Here is a 14,270-nt window from a genome sequence, read left to right as displayed (position 1 = left end):
TGACTAGAACTGGAGCAAACTAAATGACGAGAATTCCGATTTCTAAGATACTCCGTTCTACACCAGTTGCTCCTAAAAATCAGGAGCAAATCATGTGGAAACTTGGGGCCAAACTGCTGGCAGATACTTTCACATTGTTAACCCTTAATACAACACAATCTGAAATAATTAAGGATGTAAAAAAAAATGAAACAGGCGTATTTTCCTACAGAAAACACAATAACAGGTTTATTTCATACGTTATTCACATTTTTTTTCTTTTTTTTTTATACAGCATGTACAAATAAATGAATATAACATTTCACCATCTTAACTGCCAAGGAGCCAGGTGGCAGACCTGATTAAACACAAGATAAAAATGGTCCATCAACAATCCGTGTTTAAGGAAATGTCAGCAAAATGCCTAGTGGTTTTGTTCCATTTGTTATCAATGCTAATTTTAAATTTCTTGATCTGCATTTTCACCTAGACTCCTGATTCTCAACCTAAAGCCTGAGCACAATCTCAAAGTGACCTCCTTTAAACAGCAAATAAATAGTTGCCATGGAAACTAGGGCTGTGCCGACTGAAGTTAACAAACCTATTGCCTTTATGCTCTCAGTAGGCTAACAGCCGGTCATTTAAACATGGCCAACATGATCTTTCCTGATGATGAACTTTTTGCAGCTCTTGAAAAAGGTAAGTACTGCAAAGCAATTTAAAAATTAGCAAGCAAAGAGCCATAGTACAACTTAACAATATCAGATTGAAAAATCTAGATGTTATGGCAGGAAAAAAAAGATTGCCCAAATTAAAAATATAAAATAATCACATAATATTAAAGATTTAACATTTAAAATTGAACTGGTTAGAATAATTTAAGTTCACTGATGTTTTAGTTAATTTAAAAATAAACTGACTGCACAGCCCTAATGAAAACAACGTTTTATCTCTTCAATGCTAAGGACATCACATCCAAAGTTTTCAAGATAAATAATTCCAGATTGTTCCAAATCCACAAGTCATTCTGTTTATACAAAATACTGACTTTGAAGGATCACCAAATTACAGAGCACAATCTTTTATCTTTCAGAAACTGAATATAAAAAGCATGTTTCAAAATATTTCCAGAGGCAAAGAATACAAATAACTGTTAATTTTACACATATGGTCACAATTCTGCCTGCAAAATGTCATCAGGAAATGTACATAAGGCCTCCTGTAAAATGTACATCTATATGTAGTGTTACAACCTATGTTCAAATTAAAAATTGACAATATCATACATACTTCCACTTACTGTAGGTAGACAATTCCAAAATACAGTACTTCTGTACAAAAAGAATCATGTCACTTTTAAGAGATGGAAAGAACATTTGGTTTCCATGGTAACTAGATGTCTCAGTCCAAACCTTTCAATTTTGACTATGCACAACTTTTACTTATACAAGAAAACATTACACTTGTAAAATTTCAAAAATTACCATTTTAACAGAATCTCAACAGCTACAATTATAAACAGAACCTACTGTCCTAATAGATAAAAGAAAGCCAGTTCATTTTTTTAAGCCATATAAAGATACAATTTAAAAAAAACACTTGATTCAAAGAAATTTACATTATACAACACTATGCTAGGGCAGGAGAGTAAGTTAGTGAATATACACTAAAATGCAAACTTTGCTTTCTGAAGGGTAAACGACATTAACATTTACAGCATCAGCTTTACAAATGTACAACTGTACAACCAAACTATGCATTACTACTAAGTTAGCCAAGCTTGTGATTAAACATTGAAACAATAAGTTTTCATTTTTTCAAACTGTAAACTTACACCTATAAATTGCAAAGTCTTCACTTATACACTACATAGTTATAAGTAAAACAAAGTCTATTTCATTATTTTAGCATGCGTTATGGTGAGCTACCAAGCTTACCCTTCAATGGCCCCTTAATTTTTAAATCTGCCCAAGATTGCCAAATTTTTAAGTTGAGAAAGTAAAAATAAAACCACTACACCTTCATAAACTTTCTTACATTAGGTATTCAAAAATACAAATCCCCTCGTCTCTGCAAAAGACTGAAAAGCCAAATCTAACAAAAAAAATCAACTTTTCAGACAATTTGTATATTAAGGTATGTGTACCATGATTTCTTGCTGCCACCTTGTACAATGGTTAAATACACATGTATGTACAACACTTCTATACATCACTGAAATAGAAAAGCAGGGCAGTGTTTATCTCAAAAAATAAAACCTATTGAGTATTGACATCTCCATAGTAAACATCAGGAATTACATTACATATCAGCCTGTCATTTAAGCACTTCCCTGAATTACATCATATTTCAACAAACCATAACTGTTGTGCTATTTTAAATATTGGTGTCAAAAAGTAACTTGCTGAGACACAACTTAACTTTTTACTATTTCCATTATTTGATTAATGCACTATTTTAAGCAGTTTTTTCCCCTAAAGTTGTCCCCTAACCTGATCTACTGGGCCTGAGAAGTTTATGTTGTGCAGCAAGTACCTAATACCATCAGAATTTAAAGTGGTTAATCTACAGAATACTAAAAATTCTTTACTCGACCAAATAATAGCAAATCATTTTACAAGGTTTAATTTACAAAATACACAAAAGATAATTTGCTACAATTACATTAAATTCATGTATTCTATGTTTTACCTAGGTTTTCCAATAAACCTCAAGCAAAGGTACCTTAAGGAGAAACAAACTGCCCACAAACTCAGGACACATGTGAATTAAGTATAGTTGATTGGTGAAATATACAATTCACAATTAATGGAAGCAAGAAACAAGAGAAAATGCAATAATTAAAAGTTAAGTTGTGTTTTCACAATTATGTTCTATCTGATTTGGCACACTCAATATTTAACCAGCACTTTTCCAACATTTCTTCTGTGAGTCAATTAATTTACAACATTCCATTTGGTGGTCCTCCAATTGGTCCCAGATCAGTGCTGTTCTTCATGTAATACTTTTCCAGTTTGGCCAATATGTGTTTTCCATAAGTGTATTTCCGTAGGGTCGTAATATGAGGTCGAATCTGTAAACAAACAAAAAACTATAACATTTCAGAAACTTCTTTTAAAGTGGCTCATACATTTAATAAGTGCAATTTGCATTAAAGATTAGTGCCCACTAGCAGAGATATAGCTGCAAGTTAGTGTTTATATTTGCATCTACATTTTTTTTGCCAAAATTAGTGAAATGAGGAAAATATAGCCCTGCATAAAAAAAAAGTAAAATACGGAGTTTGAAAGAAAGTGAGATCTCCAGTGATGCTACAAAGCTTTTTTGTTCTAATGAAATGGTGTATTCATCACATGAATTAAATTTAGGCAATTACATGTTAAAATGCATACCTAATAGTTTAATTTGCAGTCTCCCTGCCCCAGACAGCAGCAATAAAGTAACTAATTCTTTATACATTAAATTTGTATTTTTGCAACTTTAATCATTTTATCTTGCACATTAAATAGCAGCCAAATTCAGAGTTATGCAAAAGTATCAATAAAATATACCTTGTGCATGATAATTTTACGTTGAGCAGGTTCCGCTACATCAATCATCTTCTGAACCACATAGTTGGCATATTGATCTTTCATCATTGTGTATAAGGCACTATGAGGGCCATCATTCTGGCAGCAGATCTCATCAATCAGTAAAGCACGTTCAGCACGAGAGGCATGGGTGACGCACTTTTCAACCACATTGCTGAAAAAACATCCATATTACAAGTCTAAATCAGTATTTCAAACCGAAGGATTTTTATATTTGAATTTTATGGCTTGTAGAATAGAGAAAAATCAGTAAAAACTGATTTCTAATTTAAATGGTGGTGGGAGAAGGGGATCTTTAATGATAGACACAATAAATAGTAGAGTCGAAGATACTCTTTAAAATATTCTACCTACTATGGCTGTTTATGTTTTTCAATAATAACATTACACCTAATCATATGCATTTGTCCAAACTTTTTGTTCAAGGAGAGTGTTACTCAATTAAATGCATCTTTAATAAAAGAAAGTAGACGGGAACATTTTTCTAATATTAATATTGATTAGTATTGAAGCACACTTTTACATGAAATGCAAATTCTTATACCTGGCAAATTTATGCTGACTTAGAGCAAGAACTTTCCCTCTTATCTCAGCAACAATCTTACTCTTATCTTCAGGGCGGCCATGCTCCAAAACATGCTGGATGACATAATTTCCATACTGATCCTAATTAAACAAACAAAATTAAACTTTAGAAATAAATTCAGAGATACTTTCCAGTGCTCCTTGGTTAATTTTTATTTTAATAAATCTGCATACTATTTGTGCATCAATGCATAATTTATATGTACAAATCAGAGAACACCATTCTGTCATTGTACAGGTTGTTGGTTAGACCGCATCTAGAGTACTGCGCCCAGTTTTGCTTCCTTCAAATGGTGAGTGATACAATAGCCTTGGAAAACGGTCAAAGAAGAGCTATAAAAATTCTTAGCTTAAAGAACCTTAGTTAGACAGATCGGCTAAGAAGCTGGTTCTATTTACTTTAGAGCAGCTTAGACTTAGAGGCAACCTGATAAGAGGTATACAAAATAATGAAATGGCTGGAATGCATAGCTACAGATAGATGATTTCAGTTTGACAGATTGGAAAGGACCAGAGGACATTCATTTAAACTATGCAAGAGTAGGAACAGGCTAGATGTTAGGTGGATCTCCTTTTCCCAAATGGCAAGCCTCTGGAATGCATTGCTGGCTTATACAGTAGGTGCTGACTCTCTGCATGCCTCCAAGATAGCTGGACTAGTTCTTAGCTGGGGCAGAAATTGCATCATATACAAGGTAAGTGGATTAACAGTTAATGTACCCGTGGTCAATGTGATCTCCTGAACTGGTTTTGAATGCCTGAGGGAGACAGAGGGGAATTTTCCAGAGGCTTTTTAAAAATCTCTGACTGGATCAGCATTTTTCTCCAGTTCGTTGCCTCTCCCAGGAGATTACATTACTCAGGGGTAGGAAGTATCTAGTCATGACGCTCCAGGTAATTTTCCTGCCCACCTTTTCATTTTTGTATAACAATCTTTGTAATCAATTTACATGAAATTTGTGACTAAGTACACCTAAAGAAAGTCAGTTTGCTAAAACTAAATTTTATAAATCGTATATTTCAGGAAGCTGTACGTGCAATATTTTAGGATGTATATTAAAACATTCTTACTTCATTTTTTTTCTTTTCCATAATTTTTCTAATTTTCTCTCCCAATTTCCTTTTACTATTTCCTCCTCAGAATGTTATTTATTATAATACTCTTCTCCTTGTTTTACATTAAAAAAACTATTTATATAAAGAACCTGTGCATTTCCTTTTTGCATTATCTCAGTTACTGATAAAGGAGTGTTGGGGCCAGAAGTGGGTAAGCAGAGCCTGTCCAGAGTAATTTAAAAAAAATTAAATCTGACATACACATTGGTGACACAGCCACAAGTGCATGTCTAAGTCCAAAACAAATGAAGTTCATAAACGTTAGCGATTCATTACTGATCATCTGGTTTACATATTATATATAGCATACTTTCCTTTTTTTTTTAAATTACTTACTTTGTTTCTTAAAAGATGACTGGCATCGTGTCACGGTGAGTACTCTGCACAGGTAAGCAGACAGTTTGCAATTAAAGACAATGGATGTATGATGTCGGTGGTGATTTCTAAGTAGTGCATGTATGTTAGAAAGTGCAAAATACAAGTTTCCCCTTCCTAAATACAGATGTGTTCAGTATGCTGTATATATCATAATGCAAATGGCACAAATCCTATGAAGTACTCATAAATCTATAAACAAGGCCACGGGTTTGCAGTTTTTAAATGGATAAATAATTAGAATTGAAAAATGTGATTCTCAAAGCTCTGATTTAAAAAATACCATTAAAAATCCCAGAAAAAAATGAGAACATAATTTAACCATCAAAAAACCACTGATCCTAAATGGACAGAAGTATAGAATGTGATCTCAAAACATTGGTGACGATCTCAGAATCCCATGTAGAATAGCTTTTGAATTTTTGTCTGTAAATCGGCAGCCTTGTCTATAATGAAAGGTATAGATTTGAATGGATTCATGCATTCTTTATGCTCTCATATGTTATCTGCTCTGCTTACCTGCACTAACTGTTCAGTGTGCTGATGCAGTTCCTCTAGGATCGGAAGTGTCTGCTCAGGTGTGCAGTGCTCCAAAATACGCTGAATAACTCGACAACCATAGGGGTGAGTTGACAACACAAACACCTGGAAAAATTATGGAAAAGAAAAAAATGAAGAATTTTTTAATATACATCCTAAAATATTGCAAGTACAGCTTCCTGAAATATATGATTTATAAAATTTAGTTTTAGCAAACTGACTTTCTTTAGGTGTACTTAGTCACAAATTTCATGTAAATTGATTACAAACACAAAATAATTATCAGTTTGCTGAGGCGACAAGACTTAGTTGTTGAAAAAAATGACAAATATTACAAAATAGATGATTGCTTCATTAGAACAGTTTTTAAGATACTAGAAAAAAACAGCAATCCAGGACAGAGTTAATTTAGGGAGATAATTGGGTTGGGGGGGGGGGGGGGGCAGGAGAGAAGAGGGAGAGTGATATGTATACTTCTTGGCACATCGGTTTTTAAAAGCTTGTGAAGGAGAAACACTGCAGAGGCATTGTTATATTGCTTAGGTGTCTAATTAACTGTTTACTGATCACAGCATTTCAGTATTCTCCAGAAAAAAAACACACGACATCTTAGAAAACTTGATAGAGAATAAAAAGCATACGGCCAAAATTTAAATAGCATTTAAAAAAACAGATGCATCAGTACAAATTCTGATTGTGCACATGTGCTGCGGGGAGTTCACTACTATCTCAAGGAACTAATCTAAACCATTATATACAGTAATTGGCAAATATTCCAGTGCATAAACTGACTAGCATAAACATCAAGCACTTTATTCAACAAAATTGTCCATAGTGCCAAATTATTTAAAAGTAATTTACACCATAAGCAAAGCCAGCAAATAGAATTACATTCGACACTGAACGACAAATGCCAGTTCACTAAAGGCTAGTAACAAAATTGGGGCGGATCTTTACTGTCTAAATTCCTTGTATGTTTGAGGGGAGAAAAAAGGTGGTGACCTGTAATGTCATGGCTCCATTTTGTTTCTGTTTAACATGCATTTCCCGGAAGGTCACTGATCTGAATGGGAAGTTCAAGCCTTTATCGGGTGGAAACATTTAAATAGTATATAAATCTTGCAGTGTAGTCATAATGCCCCACTTCATTTTCTGGGGATGCAGCTGGATGGATGCCTGCCCTGAAGACCACCTAAACAAATTGCACATTCGATCAAGAGGCTGCCGCATCAGGTTGGAGAATCTGTAAAGTGACAGCCAGCAACCTATTACTTCAGGTGAGTAATTTTTTTAATTCTTCAGGTCGGCAGGACTGTACAGTGGGCATTGAAGGCCATCTGATTGCTGTTTCTGACAGCAGACCTAAAATCCATCAGAAAAGCAAAATATTGCAGTTGCTGGAAATCTGAAATAAAAGCAGAAACTACTGGAAGCACTCGGTTGATCAGGTCGTTGAGAGAGAAACGCAGAGCTAGCCTTTTAATCAGGTGACCTTTCGTCAGTTCTAACGAAAGGTCCATCAACCTGAAAAATTAACCCTACGGTTCTCTCTCCACAATAAAACATCTCGTTTTATGGATAAACAGCTGGGTTCAACCAAAGTCAAGTCAATTGATTGATCACTTGTCAATAGTGCGCTTCTCAACTTACACTAAGGTTGGGGGAGGGCAGTGGGTGAAAGGAAGAAAGTCAGGATTATTAGTTTGGTGGAAAACAAGTGCTTTCCCCCATTGCTTCTACTGATCAACATTATGCTTGCCTTTTTAGTGATTTTACTTCAAATTTATTGGGCATGAACTACTATAGGACACGTTGGTTCTTGGTTTCTTCTTAAACTGTCTCAATTCCATCTTAAACCAGTGTAGCAATTGACATTTCATATCATTGGCATTATAGTGCTGTTTTACCGGCTCTTCCAACCTGCTTGACACATTATTCAAATCTCTTGCCGTTAAAATTTCATTCATGAGGCAAACTGTTGCTTTTGAATTTAATTTAGCCAGCCATAAAGAGAATGTACTTAAAAGGTTGGCAGTCCTCAAAGTAGAAAAGTCACTCGGTCCAGATGAGTGCATCCTAGGTTAGAGGGAAGTCTGGGTGGAAATTGCAGAAGCTCTGGCCACAATCTTCCAATCCTCCTTAGATACAAGGTGTGGGGGGTTGGGGCGTGCGGGTGAGGTCCAGAGGACTGGAGGATTGCAAATGTTACAATAGTTTAATAAAGAGAGGGATAAACTCAGCAACTGCAAGCCAGTCAGCCTACACCAGTGGTGGGGAAACCTTTAGAGATAATAATCCAGGACAAAATTAATTGGCATTTGGAAAGGTATGGGCTAATAAGTGAAAGACAGCACCAATTTTTTTAAAGGCAAATTGTGTTTGACTTGACTTGATTGAGTTCACTTGACTGAGTTCTTTGATGCAGTAATGGAGAGGGTTGATGAGGGTAGTGCAGTTGATGATGTGTATATATGGACTTTAAAAAGGCGTTTAACAAAGTACCACATAATAGACTGGTTAGTAAAATTAAAACCCGTGAGGGGTTAACAGGACAGTGGCAGCATGGTACAAAATTGGCTATGGGACTGAAGGCAGAGAAGTAGTGGTGAACGGAGATCCCCGGGGGTCAGTATTAGGATCACTGCTCCTTTGATATACATGAATGATTTGGATGGATATACAAGGGATAATTTCAAAGTTTGCAGATGATACTTGGAAATGTAGTAAACGAGGGGGATAGCAACAGACTTCAGGAGGATGTAGACAGACTCGTGAAATGGGCAAACACATGGCAGATGAAAATTTACGCAGAGAAGTGTGAAGTGATACATTTTGGTCGGAAGAATGCAGAGAGACACTTTAGAAATAATGTCAAGGCCTTAGAGAATGTGCAGAAATTATTTGCTAGAATGGTACTAGGGATGAGGGATTTCAGCTAGGTGGAGAGACAGGAGAAGCTGGTGGTGTTCTCCTTAGAATCAATGGTTACAGCACGGAAGGCGGTCATTCGGCCCGTCGAGCTCAGCTAGTCCCACTCCCCATAGCCCTGCAGATACTTATCCAATTCCCTTTTGAAAGATAAAATTGAGTCTGCCTCCACCACCCTTAAAGGCAGTGCATTCCAGATCTTAACCACTCGCTGCGTTAAAAACGTTTTGTTCTTACGTCTCCTTTGGTCCTTCTGCAAATCACCTTAAATCTGTGCCCTCTGGTTCTCAACCGTTTTGCCAATGGGAACAATTTCTCTCTATCTACTCTGTCCAGACCCCTCATGATTTTGAACATCTCTATCAAATCTCCTCTCAATCTTTGTTGCTCCAAACCTTTTCTGCACCTTCTCCAAGGCCTTCACATCCTACTTAAAGTGCGGTGCATAGAATTGAACACAGTACTCAAGTTGGGACCAAACCAGTTCATCATAATTTCCACACTTTTGTATTCTATAGCTCTATTTGAAGCCCAGGATCCCGTTAGTCTTTTTAACCACTTTCTCAACCTGCCCTGCCACCTTCAACAATTTATGCACACATACCCCCAGGTCTCTCTGTCCGTGCATGCCCTTTAGGATTGTACCATTTAGTTTATATGCCCTCTCTTCATTCTTTCTACCAAAATGCATCACTTCACATTTTTCAGTGTCAAATTTATCTGCCATGTGTTTGCCCATTTCACCAGCCTGTCTTTATCTTCTTGACGTCTATCTCTCTCTTCCACACTGTTCACTATACTTCCAAGTTTTGTGTCATCTGCAAATTTTGAAATTGTGTCCGATACACCCACGTCCAAGTCATTAATATATATCAAGAAAAGCATTTGTCCTAGAACCGACCCCTGGGGAATAACACCGTATACCTTCCTCCAGTCCGAAAAACAACTGTTCGCCACTACTTTGTTTCCTGTCACTTAGCCAATTTCGTATCCATGCTGCCACTGTCCCTTTTATTCTATGGGTACAATTTTGCTGACAAGCCTATTATGTGGCACTTTGTCGAACGCCTTTTAGAAATCCATGTACCGCATTACCCTCATCAACCCTCTTTGTTACCTCATCAAAAAACTCAATCAATTAAACATGATTTACCTTTAATAAATCCATGCTGGCTTTCCTTGATTAATCCACCCCTATCCAAGCGACTGTTAATTTTGTCCCTGATTACTATTTCTAAAAACTTTCCCAAACCGAGGTTAAACTGACTGGCCTGTAGTTGCTGGGTTTATCTTTACACCCTTTTTTGAACAATGGTGTGACATTTGCAATTCTCCAGTCCTCTGGCACCGCCCCTGTATCTATGGAGGATTGGAATATTATGGCCAGTATCTATCTCCTTGATTTCCTCCTCAAATTCCCTCAGCATTCTTGGAAACATATCATCGGCTTGTGATGACTTATCTACTTTAAGTACAACCAGCCTTTCTAATACCTCTATCAATTTTTATCCCATCAAGTGTCTCCACTACCACCTCCTTCACTGTGTCTATGGCAGCATTCTCTTCCTTGGTGAAGACAGATGCAAAATACTAATTTAGTACCTCTGCCACATCCTCTACCTCCATGCATAGGTCTCCTTTTTGTCCCTAATCAGCCCCATCCCTTCTCTTACCACTTATATGCCTATAGAGACTTTTGGATGACCTTTTATGTTGGATGCCAGTCTATTCTCATACCCTCTCTTTGTCCCTCTTATTTTCTTTTTCACTTCTCCTCTGACTTTTCTATATACAACCTGATTCTCAGATGCATTTGCAAACTGACACCTATCATACGTGCTCTTTCTCTGCTTCATCATATTCTCTATCTGTTTCGTCATCCAGGGAGTTCTGACTTTAGTTGCCCGACCTTTTCCCCTCATGGAAATGTACCTCGACTGTACCCATAAGAACATAAGAATTAGGAACAGGAGTAGGCCATCTAGCCCCTTGAGCCTGCTCTGCCATTCAACAAGATCATGGCTGATCTGGCCGTGGACTCAGCTCCACTTACCAGCCCGCTCCCCATAACCCTTAATTCCCTTATTGGTTAAAAATCTATCTATCTGTGATTTGAATACATTCAATGAGCTAGCCTCAACTGCTTCCTTGGGCAGAGAATTCCACAGATTCACAACCCTCTAGGAGAAGAAATTCCTTCTCAACTCGGTTTTAAACTGGCTCCCCCGTATTTTGAGGCTGTGCCCCCTAGTTCTAGTCTCCCCGACCAGTGGAAACAACCTCTTTGCCTCTATCTTGTCTATCCCTTTCATTATTTTAAATGTTTCTATAAGATCACCCCCTCATCCTTCTGAACTCCAACGAGTAAAGATCCAGTCTACTCAATCTATCATAAGGTAACCCCCTCATCTCCGGAATCAGCCTAGTGAATCGTCTCTTTACCCCCTCCAAAGCTAGTATATCCTTCCTTAAGAAAGGTGACCAAAAGTGCACGCAGTACTCCAGGTGCTGCCTCACCAATACCCTGTACAGTTGCAGCAGGACCTCCCTGCTTTTGTACTCCATCCCTCTCGCAATGAAGGCCAACATTCCATTCGCCTTCCTGATTACCTGCTGCACCTGCAAACTAACTTTTTGGGATTCATGCACAAGGACCCCCAGGTCCCTCTGCACAGCAGCATTTGTAATTTCTCCCCATTCAAATAATATTCCCTTTTACTGTTTTCCGCCCCCCACCCCCAAGGTGGATGACCTCACATTTTCCGACATTGTATTCCATCTGCCAAACCTTAGCCCATTCGCTTAACCTATCTAAATCTCTTTGCAGCCTCTCTGTGTCCTCGACACAACCTGCTTTCCCACTAATCTTTGTCTCATCTGCAAATTTTGTCACACTACACTCTGTCCCCTCTTCCAGGTCATCTATGTATATTGTAAACCGTTGTGGTTCCAGCACCGATCCCTGTGGCACACCACTAACCACCGATTTCCAACCCGAAAAGGACCCATTTATCCCGACTCTCTGCTTTCTGTTAGCCAGCCAATTCTCGATCCATGCTAATACATTTCCTCTGACTCCGCGTACCTTTATCTTCTGCAGTAACCTTTTGTGTGGCACCTTATTGAATGCCTTTTGGAAATCTAAATACACCACATCCATCGGTACACCTCTATCCACCATGCTCGTTATATCCTCAAAGAATTCCAGTAAATTAGTTAAACATGATTTCCCCTTCATGAATCCATGTTGCGTCTGCTTGATTGCACTATTCCTATCTAGATGTCCTGCTATTTCTTCCTTAAATGATAGCTTCAAGCATTTTCTCCACTACAGATGTTAAACTAACCGGCCTATAGTTACCTGCCTTTTGTCTGCCCCCTTTTTTAAACAGAGGCGTTACATTAGCTGCTTTCCAATCCGCTGGTACCTCCCCAGAGTCCAGAGAATTTTGGTAGATTATAACGAATGCATCTGCTATAACTTCCGCCATCTCTTTTAATACCCTGGGATGCATTTCATTAGGACCAGGGGACTTGTCTACCTTGAGATCCATTAGTCTGTCCAGCACTATTTGCCCATTGTTCCACTACAGTTTTGTCTGTCAATCTTTGATTCCAGTTTAACCCTGCCAGATCCGTTCTTATCCCACTAAAATTGGCCTCCCCCCCCCCCCCCCAGTTAAACATTTTTACTCTAGATTGCTCCCTGTCCTTTTCCATTGCTAACCTAAACCTTAAGATACTAGGATCACTGTTCCCTAAATGTTCACCTACTGACACTTGCTCCACTTGACCGACCTCATTCCCCAGAACCAGATCCAGCAGTGCTTCCTCCTTTGTCGGGCCGGAAACATACTGAAGAAAGTTCTCCTGAACACACATCAGAAATTCTTCCCCTTCTGTGCCCTTTACACGGATACGATCCCAGTCTATATTAGGATAGTTGAAGTCCCCCATTATTTCTACTCTATAGTTCTTGCACCTCTCTGCAATTTCCCTGCAAATTTGCTCCTCCATATCCTTAGAGCAGAGAAGATTTGATAGAGGTGTTCAAAATCATGAACGAATTTGTTAAGAGTAAATAAGGAGAAACTGTTTTCAGTTGCAGAAGGGTCAGTAACCAAATTGGCAAAAAAAACAGAAGCGACATGAGGAAACATTATTTTTACACAGCGAGTAGTTGCGATCTGGAATGCACTGCCTGAAAAGGTGGTTGAAGCAGATTCAATAGTAACTTTCAAAAGGGAATTGGATAAATACTTGAATGGAATCAGGGCAGCTGGAATACTCATTACCTAGGCTGTTCAATTTGTTTAAATGGGTTAATCAATTTGTTTAAACAATTTGCACATTATTCGGAGATACAAGAAAGGAATTTATGTAGGAATATTTTATTCATTGGAATAAATGGAGTATTTTCTACAATTTTAATCTCTTGACTGCAACTTTTAGTTTAAATGGGTCTTTAAAATACCATATACAAATGGAAGTTATGCATACAAGACACCTGTAGTAACACTTTGGAAGGACAAAGAAATCTCTGCATACAAAGTTGCTAACTGTCAGTGTCCCACTAAAACACTTCTTGATTACTGTTCAAATAATTGGTTTGTTATAGACGGTTAGCTTATCACCTTGTTGAATATTTTGGTAAATAATGTATGCGCACTGTGAATCTCATCTGCATAGACTTCTGAGAATCATTAGAGATCACAAAGGAATTTTAAGCATAAACGTTTCAATCCTGCCAATTTTCAGTTTAATTTGGTTTTGTCTAGCTATAGAACGTGGAGGCAAAACAACGCTTTAGGTATATGCCTATATAAGTCCTACAAAGATTGCATCTTGTTGGTTCTCTGCGGAATTAGACTACAGTCCATCTGCAATAAGTATTTGTTTTGCAAGGAAGTGCTCAAAGGATCTTGTCTGGCTGGTTCATCTATTTAACTCTTCACGAACCTGCTCCAGGCTCTGTTTTTGGACCGACTTCTACACTTGCTTCTGTAAGTAACTATCTGTGAATAAACCTGTTGACAGTTTATACTGTTATGAAAGCATCTTGCTTGGCTGATATTAACTATCTGCTGAATTGACATGTGATGTAGTTCAAGGTCTATATGTTATACAGCAATAAAAAGGTTAATTTCTTTGACCAGG

The 14,270-nt window shown here is 37.6% G+C and overlaps 1 protein-coding gene across 12 annotated transcripts in view; it reads right to left on the bottom strand.

The window, feature by feature from the left end:
• Positions 1–206: 206 nt before the first annotated feature.
• The window catches only part of LOC139267173 (pumilio homolog 2-like), a 156,694-nt gene continuing 142,630 nt past the window's right edge, over positions 207–14,270 (bottom strand). For 11 of the 12 annotated variants that reach the window (XM_070885087.1, XM_070885093.1, XM_070885085.1 and 8 more), the window contains 4 exons: positions 6,165–6,290; positions 4,114–4,235; positions 3,531–3,723; positions 207–3,052 (listed from right to left, as the gene is read on the bottom strand). In XM_070885087.1, coding sequence (XP_070741188.1) covers positions 2,921–3,052; positions 3,531–3,723; positions 4,114–4,235; positions 6,165–6,290 — 573 coding nt within the window. In that variant the 3' untranslated portion in view covers positions 207–2,920. Of the gene's footprint in view, positions 3,053–3,530; positions 3,724–4,113; positions 4,236–5,606; positions 5,651–6,164; positions 6,291–14,270 lie in introns of those variants that run through there. The other variant, XM_070885094.1, reaches the window with a different exon arrangement.

The sequence above is a fragment of the Pristiophorus japonicus genome, chromosome 7 (assembly GCF_044704955.1).
Source record: "Pristiophorus japonicus isolate sPriJap1 chromosome 7, sPriJap1.hap1, whole genome shotgun sequence".
Classification (NCBI taxonomy): domain Eukaryota; kingdom Metazoa; phylum Chordata; class Chondrichthyes; family Pristiophoridae; genus Pristiophorus; species Pristiophorus japonicus.
Note: the sequence above shows the minus strand (reverse complement) of the source record. Positions and strands in the feature narration are given on the sequence as shown.